This window comes from Triticum urartu, chromosome 7A (genome assembly GCF_056163025.1).
Source record: "Triticum urartu cultivar PI428250 chromosome 7A, HENAU_Tu73, whole genome shotgun sequence".
Taxonomy (NCBI): domain Eukaryota; kingdom Viridiplantae; phylum Streptophyta; class Magnoliopsida; order Poales; family Poaceae; genus Triticum; species Triticum urartu.
Genome location: NC_141879.1, coordinates 301694287 through 301711467, shown reverse-complemented (window position 1 = coordinate 301711467; position 17181 = coordinate 301694287). Strand labels below are relative to the sequence as shown.

The window sequence follows — 17181 nt, the reverse complement described above, 5'->3', positions numbered from 1 at the left end:
TTTGCCGCAGCTAAATTGTCCCTTAAAACACACTTTCTTGGCCCACATAATGATTTTAAGGGTCCGCGCGATAAGGGGTCTGTTAGAGATGTTCTTAAAGGAGTAATTTCATTGTGGTGTTCGCTTTGTTTTGTAATCAGTGAGCTTTGTAACTAATTGGCCTTATTGGTGCGGCTTTAGTAATTTATAAAGCCTGGCGTTGTTGGTGGCTTTCGTCTAAAAAACCAGGTGCAAAATTGAACTGTTTTGTCATGAATAGACATTGACAAGAGAGAATCATACACAGATATGCAGAGATGATTCTGAAGATTTAAACTTGACATGTTCCTTCTCGTAATTAAGTGAATACTAATATACACCGACCATTAGGGTGAAATGAGAGTACAAGATGCTACACTCCGAATAAGAAGAAATGGCTATACCACCAAGAAAGGTACAAGTTACAAGTTAAGAAGGAACATCATCAGACCCTACACAACCTTCTCATGTCCACGATAAAATTAACCGCCTCCAGTGTCAAGGCCCTATCCCCAACCAAAAGATGTTAATCACACGGATTGATACAAACCATTTTGCAACCTATGTTGGGATCAAAAGGGTCAAGCAAAGTATACGCAAAAGCACCTGAGATGTATATACACATTGCTAGGCAGATGTGAAGAAGTCAGCTTGTGTGTTCTTCCTACGTACATGCATGCCATGCCAGCCTCTCGGATCTGCAACAAAACCGGTGGGTGCACGTGGATCGATCAATTTGACGTACGTTAATGGTAACCTTTTGCCCCTCTGGATTGGTAGAGCTCCATCCTGATCTTGGCCTCCGGCAACAAGTTCTCGATCAACGTGTCCTGCACCATGTACGCCTGCTTGGACGCCCACTCCAGCACGGTGAGGATCTCCGCCTGCGCGAGGTCCTCGCTGTCGGGGACGTTGTGCGCGATGTAGCACACCAGGAGGAGCGCCGCCACCTGCACCACCTGCTCCCCGAAGTAGACCAGCTGGACCAGGTGCTTGGCGCCGCTGGCGTTGATGATGGCCTTGGAGTGGTCCACGTGGAGGTAGTTGTCCGTGCAGGCGAACTTGGTCAGCGCCACGGCAGCCTCCCGGGACACGTCGGCTTCCCGCTCGTCGAGGAGGTTCACCAGCGGCCCGATGATCCGGGTCTCCGTCGCCCGGAAGGTTCTCGACAGGCAGCCCAGCGACATGATGCAGGGGATGAGGAGATCGTCGTACTCCGCCTTGGTGACCACGCGGAGGAGCTGCTCCACCACGGCGCGCGCCGCGGGGGACGTCGGCTTGAACGCCGACCGCCGGAGGTCCGCGTTCTGCTCCGCCACACGGCAGATCTCCATGAGCGCCAGGGCCGAGTTGTACTGCACGTCTGGGGCGCCTTTCTCCAGGAGGATGGAGAAACAGAGCAGCGCCCTGGACTCCGTGATGTTCTTGCACACGGCGGCATTGCCCATGGCTAGCTGGCACAGCGCTCTGGCTGCGTTGGATTTCATGTAGGCTTTGGTCTCTTCGTCCTCGTATTCTTTCCCTCGCGTGCTCGTCCCCGACAAGGACACATTGTGCTGCTTCGTCCCCGCAACGCTGCCAATGCTCGCAGCCGCAGCTGCCGTCACGCCACTTGAGCTGGTGCCACCGGCGGCGGTGGCAGCGGCGGCAGCGGCGTTACCACCGACAGCGGCGTTACTACCGGCAGCGGCGCTACCACCGACTGTGGGCTTCGCCGACAAGCTGTTGGCCGCGGTGTGCTCCGCCGCATCAAATGTGTCCTGATGGGACGAGTATTTGCCGCTGCCCTTCTTGTCCATGACAACGGAGTGTAGGCTCATCCTGGACGCGACGGCGTACTTGGAGTGCTCCTGCACCGTCTCAAAGGCGAGGTGGGACACCAGCAGGCGGATCACGTTGCTCTGCATGAACGCGTCCTGGCATTTGGGGTGGTTGGTGGCGAGCTCGGACACGGCCCACGCCACCATACCCTGCACCTTCATGGGCGCGTCCTTGAGAATCTTGGAGAAGGCGGTGCAGACGCCGGCGAGCACCATGAGCTCGACGCACTCCGGGTCGCGGCCGAGGAGGCCGATGGCGAGCGCGGCGTTCTCCTGGCCCTCGGGGCGGCCCTCCTTTATGAGGCGCAGCAGAGGCGGGACGCCGTCCTCTTCGATGATGAGTCTTCCGTAGCGGTCATTGTCGCGCGCGAGTGAGACAACGCTAGCCGCGGCGTCAGCGCGGGCGTCGAATGTGCCGGTGTAGAGCACGGCGATCTGCTCCCAGATGAGGAAGAGTATGGGCTCGTTCTGGGCAATGGGGGGCAAGCCAATGTGGTCATCCAGGTCATCGCCAGCGTTGGCGTAGTTGGACACGCGGAGGATCCAAGAGAGGTCGCCGAGGGAGTTGTCGAGCTGGTTGGACGTCCTCTTGAAGGAGCCGGCGGGGATGATGGTGAAGACGCGGTGGACGATGCCGCGAGCGCGGCAGCGGTCGAGTAGGGCGGCGGCCTTGTCGAGCGCCTTGCCGGTGTCGTCGAGAATGCGGCGGGCGGGACGCTCGTAGAGGTCGGCGCGCGCGGCCTGGCGGAGGAGGGAGGCGAGGCGCTCGACCTTGGTCTTGAGCTCCAGGCACTCCTGCCGGCACGTCTGGGCCTCCTCCGCCCACTTGATCACCTGCTCCGCGACCTGGATCGGCCGCGCCAAGATCGCCTTCAGGTCATCCATCCTGTGCCGCGGCGGCCCCGCCCCCTCCTGATCACCGGTCGGTCAACGGAGCAATGGCGAGCGGAATTGTCGATCTTTCTTGGTCTCCGGTTCCAGCCGTCCTCCGGCGGCGGCGGAGGAGGATGGGGAATGCGCTAATTTTGTTTCGTTTATTTGGGGACGGAAATGGAAGGGAGCGGGAGCGCAGGGGCGCGGCATGCGAGAGGTGAGGCGCGAGCTCCTCCTGGCCTTGATGGCTGGATAGGAAGGAGGGAATGGGAGGAGGCGCCACGGCGGTTTCCATTCTTCCGTTCGGCCTTGTCATTTCCCCCCTCCCCTCCCTTTTGGGCGTTTGATTGGAGGCCGTTAGATATGAAACCTAGGGCAACCCCTCTTTTAACCATCCGATAATAGTGGATAAGTTTGAGAGAGACCTGATTGCTCATTTGAGTCAAGAAATTTCAGTCCACTATGCAGATATTCAAACGCACACAATCTCGCGGAAATGGACCCACAAGAACTAAGTACTTCCTCCATTCCATATTAGGCTAGTCATAGTGGAGAGTAATTTAGACTACTAGTAATATGGACATGTTACTTGTGTATGTTATTAACTTCATAGGCGTGGTAATATAGATGTCTTCAATTATTACTTTGTAGACTCAATTTGTATTGGGAAGCGCTATGTGATGATAACATATTATGTTACTTTATTTGTCTCTTTTCTTATTAACTCTTTGTCACATCACCATTTTTGCGTATGTGGCATCTATGTTACCGGCACCTTCGACGCCCTCGCTACTTGATGAGTTGAAGGAAACTTTTGATAATCTCCGGGTCTACAAGATGGCGCTTAACCCGGCCAAGTGTGTTTTTAGTGTGCTTGCAGGTAAATTGCTAGATTTTCTGGTCTCAGAACGGGACATTGAAGCTAACCCGGAGAAGATAAAGGCCATCACTTCACTTCCTAAGCGGGCGTGTGTTAATGACGTCCAGCGCTTGGCGGGTCATATTGCGGCCTCAAGCTGGTTCATAACCCGCCTGGGAGAGAAGGTTGTCGGATTCAGGGCTCTGCAGACCCAAGAAGGTTCGAACTCTGGGGCGTGTGTGAAGATCTCAACCAACTCAAGCCTCAAGCTCGCTGCCCCACAGCCTAGCTTCGTCGAGTTCGCGTAAGCGGGGGAGAAGACGAACACAGCAGTTTACCCAGGTTCGGGCCACCTTGCGGTGTAAAACCCTACTCCTGCTTTGTGGTGGATTGGGCTCATGAGGAGGCTGAGGATGAACTAGTACAGTGGATGAGCAGCCTCGCGAGGGCTCATGTGGTGCGTATGAATCGGGGCGGGGTCGGATCGGGGTCCCTTCTACGGTGGTGGCTAGCCTATACTTATAGTGGTCTTGGTCCTCTTCCCTCTCAACTTAGGCGGGAAGGGATCCCACAACGGCCAATTTGAAAATGGGACAAAAAGTACATCCTATCCTGACAGAAGGTGGTCTTCGCCTGCAAAGCTTCTGGCCATGACGCAGCGGTGGGCTCGGCGATTACATCCGTCCTGCCGAGCTCGTGGTCTTGGGCTCGTTGCACCGAAATGGGCAGCTTTGGGGCCTTCCTCGGGAACCTGCACCCGTCCTTGCTCCCTTAGCACCGATAGAGAAACTGTCTCCTCTGCGCCCACTGGCACCCACCTGGCCTTGCTCGTCTTGGCTTGCGTCACCGAGAGCCTCGTGAGGCTAGAGACCTGCATAGAAACCTCTGCTCCTCAGGAGGAAGGCTCGGAGAGCTGCCCCTCGGGAGGTCTTGGCATCGCTATCCTTGCGAGGCCGTGGCCCTCGTGATGGTCTTGACTTGGGGGGCCTTGCAGCTGGGCTATACCAGGCCGACGAGGGAGCCACGCCATGGGCCGCAGGCATGCAGATCTGGGTACCCCCGGTCCCAGAACGTCGACAGTAGCCTCTGGGCCCAATGCGTGCTCGGGCTAGCTTCAAGGTGAAGCCAAGGAGAGTAGGCTGAAGCACTGCGGCCCCCCAATCACCTGCGGGCAACACTTAGCATGTGGCGCACGACGGGACGAGGGTGCCTCCACTTCCCCATGTTGCCTCGGCAACTGCCCTGGCTGACAATAAGCCTGGAGCACGCTATGGGGCCATCACAGTCCCATCGTGCGTCGGACTTGTGCTCCTTCCTTCCTCTTCACGCCTGTACCTCTCCTCGCTTGATCTTGCGCCCGCTGCAACCCGCCCCGCCGCTATGGCTCCCAAGAAGAAGAGGGGCAGAGCCTCAATGACAGTGGAACCTCGGTTGGGGCCAGAGCCCGCGCTAGGTCGGTCCACCGTGGTCAATTTCGAAGGGCTGGACAAGGTCCGACTGGTGATTGCCGCCGACTCCAATGAGTGGAAGGTGACGCAGATCTAGCCCGCCTCTCGGCCCTTAGTTGATCTGGAGGCCACCGACATCCCTCTTCACCTCCACACCCTCATCTCTGGCTTGCTGCCACTGTTCTCTGATTTCTTCAATGCCGTACTCACGCACTACTAGGTCCATGCACTGCATCTCGACCCTGGATCCATCGTACTCCTCTCTGCCTTTGCATTCTTGTGCGAGGCCTTCGTGGGCTTCGCCACTTCTTCTCCCTTCAGATGGTTGACAGCGGACAGCGCTCGGGGTGTGTCTCGCTCCATGCGGTGAACGCGACTGCGGGCATGTGCATCGACGCTGAACTCTGTCCGAACACGGGAGGGTTCCGAAGGCAATGGGTGTATGTCGACGCCACCGCATACAGCCCCCTGCTCCTGATTCCGATGGCCCAGTAGAGCCGAGCTCCGGTTGAGAGCACGTGAAGCTCGTCGACCCGCGGCTTGCGCGAGTTATGGCCAGGCTGGCTGACCTGAGGAAGGCGGGCGTGACGATGGCATTGGTGGTGAGGGAGTTCGTGCGGCGGCAGATTGCTCCTCTCTAGCGCCATTCTCGCCTGATGCAGGCCTTCACCGGCCCTGAGGATGTCATGAGGCTTCAGAAACCTTCCCTACCCTCTGTCACGCTGCGCGGGATACTCCGCCTCCTAACCGGCGGAGTGGTCGCCGCGCTCCCTCAGAAGGGCCTTCCCCTGTATAATTATGCGAACGGGAGCCTTTGCTAGGGCGATGCCGCGCTTCGATGAGTGGGGGCTACTCCCCAAAGGCCACATTGGGCCTTGCGACAACCCCCTCCTGGTGGCACCTAGTACCGGGGGCCCCGAGGTCGAAACCCCTGGTGCAACCGCGGAGGGACTTGCCGGGGCGCCAGCTCAGCAGCAATCCGCCCGTGTGGCTCCGGTTGGCGAGGAAGATGCCCCTCCCGAGGGCGCGCCTGCCGCCCCAAGCGTGGGGGCCTCATGCCGAGCTCCAGTGGGTCGACTTCCGGTCTTCGCACTCGTCGGAAGAGGGGGAAGCATGTCGGCCGCATCCCCGCGAGCCATGAAGAAGAGGAAATGGATCACCATGGATGAGTAAGCCTTTCTCTTTTCCTGGTCTCTGCTCGTTGAGTCCTCCCGAGCCTCCATTTCTTAGGTCCCAGTCAGGGGGAGAGGCGAAGGAGCTCTCGTCGCCATCCTCCGGAGCGCTAGAGCAGCCCCCAGTCAAGCCTACGCCCTCCGGAGGGGTCGCTCTCCTCCCGAGGCATCATCTGGCGGTCCATGACCCTGAGGCCTCAATAGCCTCCGACGAGGGTAGCATTAAGCTCGCGTGGGTGGTGATAACCCACAAGTATATGGGATCCATTGTAGCCTCTTTCGATAAGTAAGAGTGTCGAACCCAACGAGGAGCTAAAGGTAGAACAAATATTCTCTCAAGTTCTCTCGACCACTGATACAACTCTACGCACGCTTTACGTTCGCTTTACCTAGAACAAGTATGAAACTAGAAGTACTTTGAAGGTGTTGTAGGATAGGTTTGCAAGATAATGAAGAGCATGTAAATAAAAACTAGGGGTTGTTTATATAAAGAAACAACTAAGTTAGTTTTAGTAGAGAGCTTTTTCACAAGAAAGTTATTTGTCCCTAGGCAATCGATAACTAGACCGATAATCATTATTGCAATTTTATATTAGGGAGAGGCATAAGCTAACATACTTTCTCTTCTTGGATCATATGCACTTATGTTGGAACCCTAGCAAACATCTATAACTACTAAAGATCATTAAGGTAAAACCCAACCATAACATTAAAGTATCAAGTCCTCTTTACTCCCATACACAAACAACCTACTTACTCGGGTTTGTGCTTCTGTCACTCACGCCACCTACCATAAGCAAATCATGAGCATATTGCAAACCCTACAGCGACGACCCCTCACGCTTGCGCGACACGAAGAGCACCACGGGACAGCACCAATAATAAAACATACAACTCAAACCAATCATGATCATCAATCAACCCATAGGACAAATCGGATCTACTCAAACATCATAGGATAGCCATACATCATTGGGAAATAATATGTAGTGTTTAGCACCATGTTTAAGTAGAGATTATAGTGGGGAGAAGAGATGTTACACCGCTGCATAGAGGGGGAGAGATTTGGTGATGATGGCGGCAAAGTTGTTGGTGTAGATCGCCATCACGATGATGGCCCCGGCGACGTTCCGGCGCCACCGGGAGAGAGCCCCCTCCTTATTCTTCTTCCTTGGCCTCCCCCTATATGGGAGGAGGGTTTCCCCTCTGGTCCGCGGCCTCCATGGCGGTGGAGGGGCGGGAGCCCCTCCAAGATTTGATCTCTCTCTCTCTCTCTCTCTCTCTCTCTCTCTCTCTCTATATATATATATATATATATATATATATATATTCTGATCACAACATGAACTTCCCGAGTAACGCACCTGACCTTCCCTGAGTACTAGGTTGAACTTCAGCTAAAAGGTGTCCAAATGGGGCTTGCGATATACCGTTGGAAAGTTATGGACACCAGTATCATGACCCAAGTTAAATTTTTGGCAAAATGTAAGCGGTTTAAGAGCAGTTTTGAAAACCATTTTTTCTTCGTAAAAAAACTTGAATCATATTTTCGATCGCATTTCTAAACCATTTTTCGGAAAGGCAAATAATATGGCGTTGGAAAGCTGCTGCGAAACCGCTCCTTTGACATGTTGAAAGTTTTCTCTAATTCCCTATAGATAAAGAGTAATTTGGAAAATCGTAAAATTTCGCAAACCGAATAATCGATTTCGTATTTTCAATGTAATTTCTAAACGGCTAATCCAATTGAGGCAAATGATATGGCGTTGGAAAGCTTGTGAAAATGCGCTAATTTTTCATGTTGAAAGTTTTTTCTAATTTTGAACGGTTTAAAAGTAATTCAGAAAACGATCCAAATTGCACCGAGTTTGTATTTTGAAATTAGTTTTTTAACCATGCGTCCGGATGCAACAAATGATATGGTGTTGGAAAGCATGAGGAAATGCGAAACTTTTTTGTATATATTGTTTCTCTCAGTTCCTTACTGTTTTATGTCAATTTTGAAAATGGCTAAAAACGTATTTTTGCCGTAATTTCTAGAAATTTTATCAGAATGGGGCAAAATAATATACCGATGAAAAGCTAAGGAAAATGCAAAACTTTTTCATATTGATGGTTTTCTCTGATTCCTAGCCGTTTTCAAGTAATTTTGAAAACGGCGGGATCATTCGTTCTGCCTTTATCGCGAAACAGATTCTTTAAAATGCACCGCGTGAAGAACCTGAACTTCTCGGCATGTCTACTTGAACTTCACTCTGTTTTTCACGTGCTTTTTTTGCCCATACCTCTGGATCCACTACTCGTAGCTCTCCATCCACTCACCGGAATTGAGCAAGTGATATAGTGATGAAAAGCTGTTGTAAACACGCAACTTTCCCGTGTTGATCATTTTTTCATACTCGTGATGATTTTAAAAGTTTTTTATCTGAAATTCATTCAGCGTAGTAGTTGAACTTCCTACTGTTTTCACGTTGAACTTCTGTAAAGTATTTTCGTTTGTAATTTTCTCATCCATTCGTCAGTGTTACACAAATGATATTTCTTTTTTACAAACCTCTCTCACAATAATTTTTTTAACTTTCTCCGACCGAGGACTTGAACTTGCACAAATGATATTCCTGTCGTTCTGATGTAAATTAGAAAATGATGAGATCATGATTTCTGCCTTCATCGTGAATGGAAAAGCACTGCGTGAAGTAGTTGAACTTCTCGGGCATGTCTGTTTGAACTTCACTCCATTTTTGACGTGTTCTTTTTTGCACTGCTTGAAGTAATTGAACTTCTGGGGCATGTTTGTTTGAACTTCACTCTGTTTCACTTTATTGTATTTTTCTTATATGAAATACACACCATGTAGTACGTGAACTTCCGGTTGTTATCACTTTGAATTTCTCTCTGGTTTGAGAGAGTTATTTTAAAACACAAAAAACATACATTTTTAGGTATTTTGGACATCTAAATACACGGTGTACCTCTCTCACAAGAATTTTTTGAACTTTTCCTCGCCGAGTACTTGAACTTCTAGCAACTTTTTTTCATTTATGGGTTGTTTTTAAAAGTGCAAAAAGTGGCGTTGTGTTTTTTATTTTTTCAACAGGTAAATCCTAGGTTTTAATAAACTCTGAACTTCTCTGTTATTTCAATTTGAACTTCACCTTTTCATATTTTGAGTAAAGAATAGTATTCGATTTTTATACTTATGAATCGCAACAAGTTTTTCATGTAGACATGTGTTACAAATTCGTTGCCGTTTGAGAGCAGTTTTTTAAATAGCAAAACAACGTTGTTTTTTACCTTTGAAAACAACATGTAAATGAACGACGGACATCATTCTCTTCTGAAACGCATTCCATGAAGTAGTTGAATTTCCCGCTGTTTTCACCTTGAACTTCTGTTACGTATTTTTGTTCAAACTCTCTTACAAGAATTTCTGAACTTTCTCGGGTAGAGCACTTGAACTTCTAGCAACAATTTTTTTAGCATTTTCTTTTTCATTCTTTTTTTAATACAAAATGCACACCATGTAGTACGTGAACTTCTGGCTCTTATCAATTTTAATGTCTCTTTGCTTCTCTTTAGTAACATAAAAAATCTGAGTTTTTATAGACATCGAACCACTCTAACTTTTCTATTCTCATTTGAAACGCATTTTGTGTAGTAGTTGAACTTCTCGCTCTTTTGGACGTCTATGTGTCGTAGTTTTTTGAACTTGTTTGGGGCTTCACCTTTTTTTTAGTTTTTTTACATTAAACATACTAAAAGCACTTTTTTGCATCAAAGCATACTATTGAACTTCATGAAACAATAGAAAACAAGAAATTAGATAACCCGATGTACAAATGGGGGCCAAATAAACAAACGATCTTATTCCCTTTCATACGGCTCACTGAATTTCACATGTGCAAATGGACTTCACTTAGTTGTCTCACCTTCATCATACAACTTGTACATCCAAGCCCAAAATCAAAATCAAAACCATGCCTCTCCAAACACAACATGTGCACAGAGAGAGCTATAGTTGTTCCTTCCCAGCTATATGTGAACTTCTAAGGTCAATGTAATTTTTCTATAGTAGATGCATACCAACTACGGGGAGGAGAATCTTTTTGTTAGTAACGGGAAAAATTCGAGTTTTTGTAATAAATATCAAACCGCTCCACTTTTTTGAAATTGAACTTCTTGGTCTATTGTTTACTAACGAGGAAAATCTGGGTTTTTCATATACATTAAACTATTCTATTTTTTAAAATTGAACTTCTTGGTTTTTCAATTTGGACTTGGTGTTATTTATTTTAGTAACGAAAAAAAAATCCTAGTTTCTTAATAAACATCGACCTATTCCGTATTTTAAAAATAAACTTCTAAGTTTTTTGAACAGAGATAATCCCTTTTTATATGAATTTGTTTGAGATGCTTTTTTTAATTTGATCTTCTTACGGTTTCTATAAACATTGAACTTCTTCGTATTTTTAAATTTGAACTTCTAGGCCTTAAATCCATAAAAATTATTCTTGGTTTCAGTTTTTAGACACGAGAAAAATCTTATTGTTATATTAACATTGAACTGCTCGCCTTTTTAAATTTGAGGCTCCTTTTTTATTTTTTAAAAATGGAACATCCTTCTTTTTGTAAATATGAGTTGTTGTCTATTATTTGAATTTAAACTTATTTAAACTTCATGGGTTTTTTTAGCAAGATAATTCTTTTTAAACTTTTTTAGCTTTACCTTTTTATTTTAATTTGAACTTCATTTTATTCTTTAGTAACGAGAAAACATCTGAGTTTTTTTAACCTTTGAACTTCTCTCTTTTTTGACTTTGAACTTCTTAGAAAAAAATATGGTTTTAAATAAGTAAACAACTTTCTAAGTTTTTAAATTTGAACTTATAGGTTCTTTGACCTTCTCGGTTATTTCAAATTGAACTTCTAAGGTTTTTGACACTAGTGCTAGTGTCAAAAATGTTCTTATATTATGGGATAGAGGGATCATTTTTTAATATAAATACTGAATTACTTTGTTATTTTAATTTTGAACTTTTTGGTGCTTTGAGAAACATGAAGCTTCTTGACATAGTATAGAATCTTTTAGGTATACCCACAAAATTCTTGAGTTTTTTCCTCTAAAATCTCTGGTATGTTTTTTTGCACATCGGTTTTTTAGTGATGTTTCTCTTCTTTTTGAACTTCACTTTTTCTCGAAAATGAACTATTGGCTTTTTGTTTCTCAACTTTCTGTGTTTCTCTGGTGAACTTTTCCAGTCTGTACGTATTTTTTTCTTCTATGAAATTTGTGTGGTTTCATACCTGAACTTCAAGTTTTCTGTTCTCTGAACTTCCTAGCGGCAATACATGCAAGAAAGCGCTATGTAACTGTTCTTTGAACTTCCTAGCGGCAATACATGCAAGAAAGCGCTATGTAACATACTATCGGCAATTTACCAATTGAAGAGGACATGAAACAGGCAAAGCATAGTATATGCCTACACCACCCACTATTCAGAGAAAGACACACCCACTAAGTGCCAGATAAAGAAATACTTTCTCTTCTAAAGTTAGTGGTTTCTATCCAGCACACACCCACTATATCCTATCTGCGCTCTCTCTCTCTCTCTTCTCATTTCTTTAACTAAGGACGGCAGCAACGCTCATCTCTTAAAAGAAATCTCTCTCTCTCTCTCTGTCATTTTAAACTGCAGCAACAGCGTACCAACAAAACTCTAAACAGTGATCTGTTCCATCTTCATAAATCCAAAACAGAGGAAATTTCACTAATAGAAAAAAGGTAGCCGTTTAGGTGTAAGGAGACCATGACGGGCCACAAGTTTTCATGGCTGGGGACACAGTAGTTGAACGTGCCCATTTGAGTCTTCTTTTCGGACACGATATCATGGCCGGGCGTACGAACCAGATAGACTGTCCACCAAGTGTGCGTTGGCTCGGCTGGCTCCCCAACCCAAACAAACGAGTCTTCTCGCACACACGCTACCACTCCGGCTCAGCATTACTGTGGCATCTCTGCCCTGCTATTTCACCAGTCCTTCCTTGACATATACTCTCCTCCTGGTGGTGTGTGTTTTACTTCAACATTTTGCTGGGATCATAAGATGGCAAGATATGGTGGTGCAGTACGGGCTAGCTGCCGGATGTTCAACCATCAAGGACTACTGAGTCAGTCACTGAGAAACATGGGGCTTGGTTCGTGTTGTGCCTCCGGGGCAGATGAGTCCAGGTAGTAGTACATCCTGCCTCGAGGACTGCTGGTTCAGGACTGAAAAGTGCCAAACGCAGCACACAACTTGTCAGCAGAATTTGAGCTTTTGCAGGAATCACTCCCATGCTATTTTGTGTAGTATATTGTCATACCGTGTGATGCGAGCATACCAGAGTAGAAGACTCGAGGCAGGCATGTTTCCAAATATACTTCACTCGGATTGCAGCAGCAAACACCGGATTTTGGACAATTATAGCAACTTCAGGCCATATGTATTCACATGCACTGCACTGCTCCTTTCCACAAGATTACAAGGCCGTATTTATGAGCGCGGTCGAAGAAGAGCGAAGGGAATAAATCCAAACAGCAACCGAAAGAAGATCAGAATTGGGAAAAGATCTACTAGCATAGGAAGGTCGAAAATAAGCTGTAATTAATCGATTAATCGAGTCGCAACCTCAAAAGAGAACCAACTCCCCTCTTCCTTTCAAGAAGGGAGCAAAAATTAATCGAGTCTTCTGTACTCAGTTTGAAGTCTTCACAATAAGTCTCCCTTTACAGGATGGTGGGCAGCAGGATCCGGGGTGTTGTGTTCACGAACGGTCGGCAGCTCCGTTGTTGAACGACCCGGGGCTGCATACTTGAACGGCTCAAGGCTGCTTTGGGAGGACTCGGGGCGCTGCTGCAGATGGGATCAGGGTGAGGGTGCTCTCCACTGCCCTGAAGAAAATGCCCTGCAGGACAAAACACACACGCAAGAACCTTGCGATATAAGTGTGCGATGGATTTAGGCGCTACAGGATCAGTAGAAATTGAACTGCAGAGTGCATACGAGTCGACCTTCACTCCAACGCTCAGGAGGTGCCGAGCGTGACGGAGCATGCCGGCGACGCGCAACCATGGCGCGGCCAGCTGCAGGTTGTGGCCTCCTCCATCTGAAGTTCGACGCCTCCTCGATCTGCAGGATAGCACACCATCCGCACGCGGGCTGGTGGTCGCCGGAGAGTGGAGGGTGGTGAAGGATCCTCGCCGGATCGGGCTTCCACGAGGTGCTCTGGCAGGTGGTGTTGCGCGTCATCGGCTGGGGTCGGGGCTGCGGTTGCGTCGCCGGCGGGGGTGGGGTTGCGGCGGCGGCGCCGACAGGGGCGTGGCTGCGGCTGCGTGGCGGTGGCGGCGTCACCGGCTAGGGTCTGGGCAGCGGGATGGGTGCTCCCACGATGTCGACGGTGAGGAAGGAGGAGATCGGTCAAAGGGAAGGTCGGGCATGGCGGCGCCCGGCTTGCCAGCGGGGCGGGAGTGGGAGGGGGCGGGGGCGGCGACGTCGGGTGGAGGCAGGGTCAGGGGGAGCTCGGCGTCGCTGGGACTGGGGAGATCCGTAGGTTGGGGATCGGGCGAGGTCCAGGACTGGGCATTCGGTTACACCGAACCGATCGGTTCGGTACCTCGGTTAATTTTGGAATTCGGTTTACAGATTTTACTGACCGATCGATATTCTGAGAAACCAATAACCGAGAGTTTGGTCCACCGACGATTCGGTTCGGTCGTCGGTATAACCGAAGAGAGCCAATATGGGCGCCGCTGGACGCAGGCCTGTGGAAGCTATGTCCACCTGGCGCCGCCGGTCGCCGCCGCATGGGAGCTATGGGCGCTGCGCGCGCTGCCGTATGGGAGCTACTCGTTGGAGCCGGCCGGCCGCAGCCTGGAGCTGGGCAAATCCGCAACGGCGGCGCTGCGTGATGTGGCTCAACTCTGGAGCGTATTAGGATAAGCTGCAGCTACTGTGCCTGCACGTGGATGATAAAAGGGTAGGAAAAGGCTTCGTTTTTTTTAACTAGGAAAAGGCTTCGTGTGGTGGTGTTGGATGGTCTGTCTCACATGGATGGGCTATTGGGCTTTGTACAGTCTTTAGTATGGCACAGTAGTATTTCAGTCAGTTCGGGGATTCGGTTAACAAACCCCAACAACCGAATTCACCGAGCTATATTCGGTTTCTGCCATTTGCCAACCGAGCTAACAACCGAATTCTCCGTGCTCGGTTTTTTCGGCTTCGGTTTTGGTTTTTTCGGCTCCGGTCTTCGGTTCTCGGTTTTTATGCCCACCCTTAGGCGAGGTGGTGGACGAGGAGGCGTGGAGTGGGCTTGTTTTTTTCTTCGTGGGTTTCGGGAGCTCGGGAATGTGTCTTTGGGCCTATATAGCGCCGACCGTGATCTGAATAACTATTCTGATCCTGGGATCAGAATATTGCTAATATATATATATATATATATATATATATATATATATATATATTTGTTTTCTTCTATATCTGCGCTCCCAGATTCTGGCCTTTCACTGTTCCTTAAATTTCCGGAGATCTGTAACTCCGATTGGGTTGAAATTTCAACACGAGGGATATCAGGAACCCGGCTATGACTGGCTATTGCGATGCAGTGAGGAAGTTGAAAAAGAAGTTTGAGGGGTTAGAGCTCCACCACATACCCCGAGTCAAGAATCAAGCAGCCGATGATCTGGCGAAGATAGGCTCCAAGCGCGAGCCTATTCCCAGCAACGTGTTTTTGGAGCATCTCCACACTCCGTTAGTTCAAGAGGATCCTTTCACAGAAGAGCCCCCACAACCAAAAAGTTCCACTAATCCGACTGAAGTTGAAATCCGAACCGTGGTCGACCTGATCATGGAGGTTTTGGTCATCATCCCTAATTGGACGGTGCCATAGATTGCATACCTACTAAAAAAAGAGCTCCCAGAAGATGAGGATGAGGCCCGTCAGATCGTCCGTCGGTCCAAAGCCCTCACCGTGATAGGTGGATGACTGTACAGAGAGAGTGTTACTGGAGTTGCTCAACGATGCATTACACCAGAAGAAGGTCGAATGATTCTCAATGATATCCACTCGGGGACCTGTGGTCACCATGCATCCTCTCAGACAATCGTGGCCAAAGCATATCAAGCGGGTTTTTACTGGCCGCGAGCAAACGAAATGGCAAAGGAAATACTCGACAAGTGTGAGGGCTGCCAGTTCTACTCCAACATGTCCCACAAACCTGTGTCAGCCCTGAAGACCATTCCACTCGTCTGGCTATTTGCTGTTTGAGGATTGGATATGGTTGGACCTAGGGGTGGGCATAAAAACCGAGAACCGAAGACTGGAGCCGAAAAAACCAAAACCGAAGCCGAAAAAACCGAGCACGGAGAATTCGGTTGTTAGCTCGGTTGGCAAATGGCAGAAACCGAATATAGCTCGGTGAATTCGGTTGTTGGAGTTTGTTAACCGAATCCCCGAACTGACTGAAATACTACTGTGCCATACTAAAGACCGTACAAAGCCCAATAGCCCATCCATGTGAGACAGACCATCCAACACCACCACACGAAGCCTTTTCCTAGTTAAAAAAACGAAGCCTTTTCCTACCCTTTTATCATCCACGTGCAGGCACAGTAGCTGCAGCTTATCCTAATGCACTCCAGAGTTGAGCCACATCACGCAGCGCCGCCGTTGCGGATTTGCCCAGCTCCAGGCTGCGGCCGGCCGGCTCCAACGAGTAGCTCCCATACGGCAGCGCGCGCAGCGCCCATAGCTCCCACGCGGCGGCGACCAGCGGCGCCAGGTGGCCATAGCTTCCACAGGCCTGCGTCCAGCGGCGCCCATGTTGGCTCTCTTCGGTTATACCGACGACCAAACCGAATCGTCGGTGGACCGAACTCTCGGTTATTGGTTTCTCAGAATATCGATCGGTCAGTAAAATCTGTAAACCGAATTCCAAAATTAACCGAGGTACCGAACCGATCAGTTCGGTGTAACCGAATGCCCAGTCCTAGTTGGACCCCTGAGGACTGACAGAAGTGGTTTCACTTATTTGCTTGTAGCAGTCGACAAGTTCACTAAATGGATCGAAGCCAAGCCTATCAAGAGTCTCGATTCAAGCACTGCCATCAGTTTCATCAGAGAGCTGACGTTCGGATATGGAATCCCTCACAGTTATATCACAGATAATGGCTCCAACTTTGATTCTGATGACTTCAGAGCTTTCTGCGCCTCCCAAGGAACTCGGGTCGACTACGCGTCTGTCGCGCATCCGTTGTCGAATGGGCATGCAGAGAGAGCAAATGGTTTGATCCTCCAAGGGCTGAAACCTCGGTTCATGCGTAACCTCAATCATGCGGCAGGTGCTTGGGTAGATGATTTGCCATCAGTCCTTTGGGGGTTGAGAACAACGCCAAATCAGTCGACTGGTCGGACTCCCTTCTTTATGGTCTATGGGGCTGAAGCCGTGCTGCCAAGTGATTTGCTTCACAACGCGCCTCGAGTGAAACTTTCCTCAGAAGCTGAAGCAGAGCAGGCTCGGCAAGATGCTGTTGACCTCCTGAAAGAAGAGAGAGAGATGGCCTTGATCCGATCGACCATTTATCAGCAAGACCTCCGCTGATTCCATGCCAGAAACGTGAGAGGTCGAGCATTTTAGTAAGGAGACCTGGTGCTCCGAGTGGATCAGCAAAGGCCTCACAAGTTTGCTCCCACTTGGGAAGATCCCTTTGTCATCACCAAGGTGCTCCACAATGGAGCGTATCACCTTTACAATGTGGAAAACAAGAAAGACGAGCCACGCGCTTGGAACGCGGACCTGCTCCTCCATTTTTACACTTAAGCATTCGGGTGGACGAGTTGTAATAAAAATCATTCAGTTTTCTTATCAAAGACAAGATTTTTGTAGTACCTTAATAATTGTTGTCCTGTCAAGATGTATGTTCAAATCCCCCAGTGGTGAGGAATCCTCCCACTCA

The 17181-nt window shown here is 48.8% G+C and overlaps 1 protein-coding gene and 1 long non-coding RNA gene across 3 annotated transcripts; both read right to left on the bottom strand.

Moving 5' to 3' along the window:
* Nucleotides 1-281: 281 nt before the first annotated feature.
* On the bottom strand, nt 282-3007 carry LOC125524893 (uncharacterized). The gene is made up of 2 exons (XM_048689926.2): nt 625-3007; nt 282-524 (listed from the first exon to the last, which is right to left on the bottom strand). The coding sequence occupies exon 1, from the start codon at nt 2721-2723 to the stop codon at nt 765-767; it is 1959 nt and encodes a 652-aa protein (XP_048545883.1). The 5' UTR covers nt 2724-3007; the 3' UTR covers nt 282-524; nt 625-764.
* Nucleotides 3008-11933: 8926 nt separating this feature from the next.
* On the bottom strand, nt 11934-13824 carry LOC125523830 (uncharacterized). 2 transcript variants are annotated; one of them, XR_007290448.2, is made up of 3 exons: nt 13242-13824; nt 12554-13135; nt 11934-12458 (listed from the first exon to the last, which is right to left on the bottom strand). It is a non-coding gene; the product is annotated as an uncharacterized LOC125523830 (long non-coding RNA). The 2 variants fall into 2 exon arrangements; XR_007290447.2 differs by having other exon boundaries at nt 12572-13135; nt 13242-13822.
* Nucleotides 13825-17181: the final 3357 nt, after the last annotated feature.

What these genes read in the sequence shown, in the direction of transcription:
- LOC125524893 (XM_048689926.2), bottom strand. Translation starts at nt 2,723, where the DNA reads ATGGATGACCTGAAGGCGATCTTGGCGCGGCCGATCCAGGTCGCGGAG.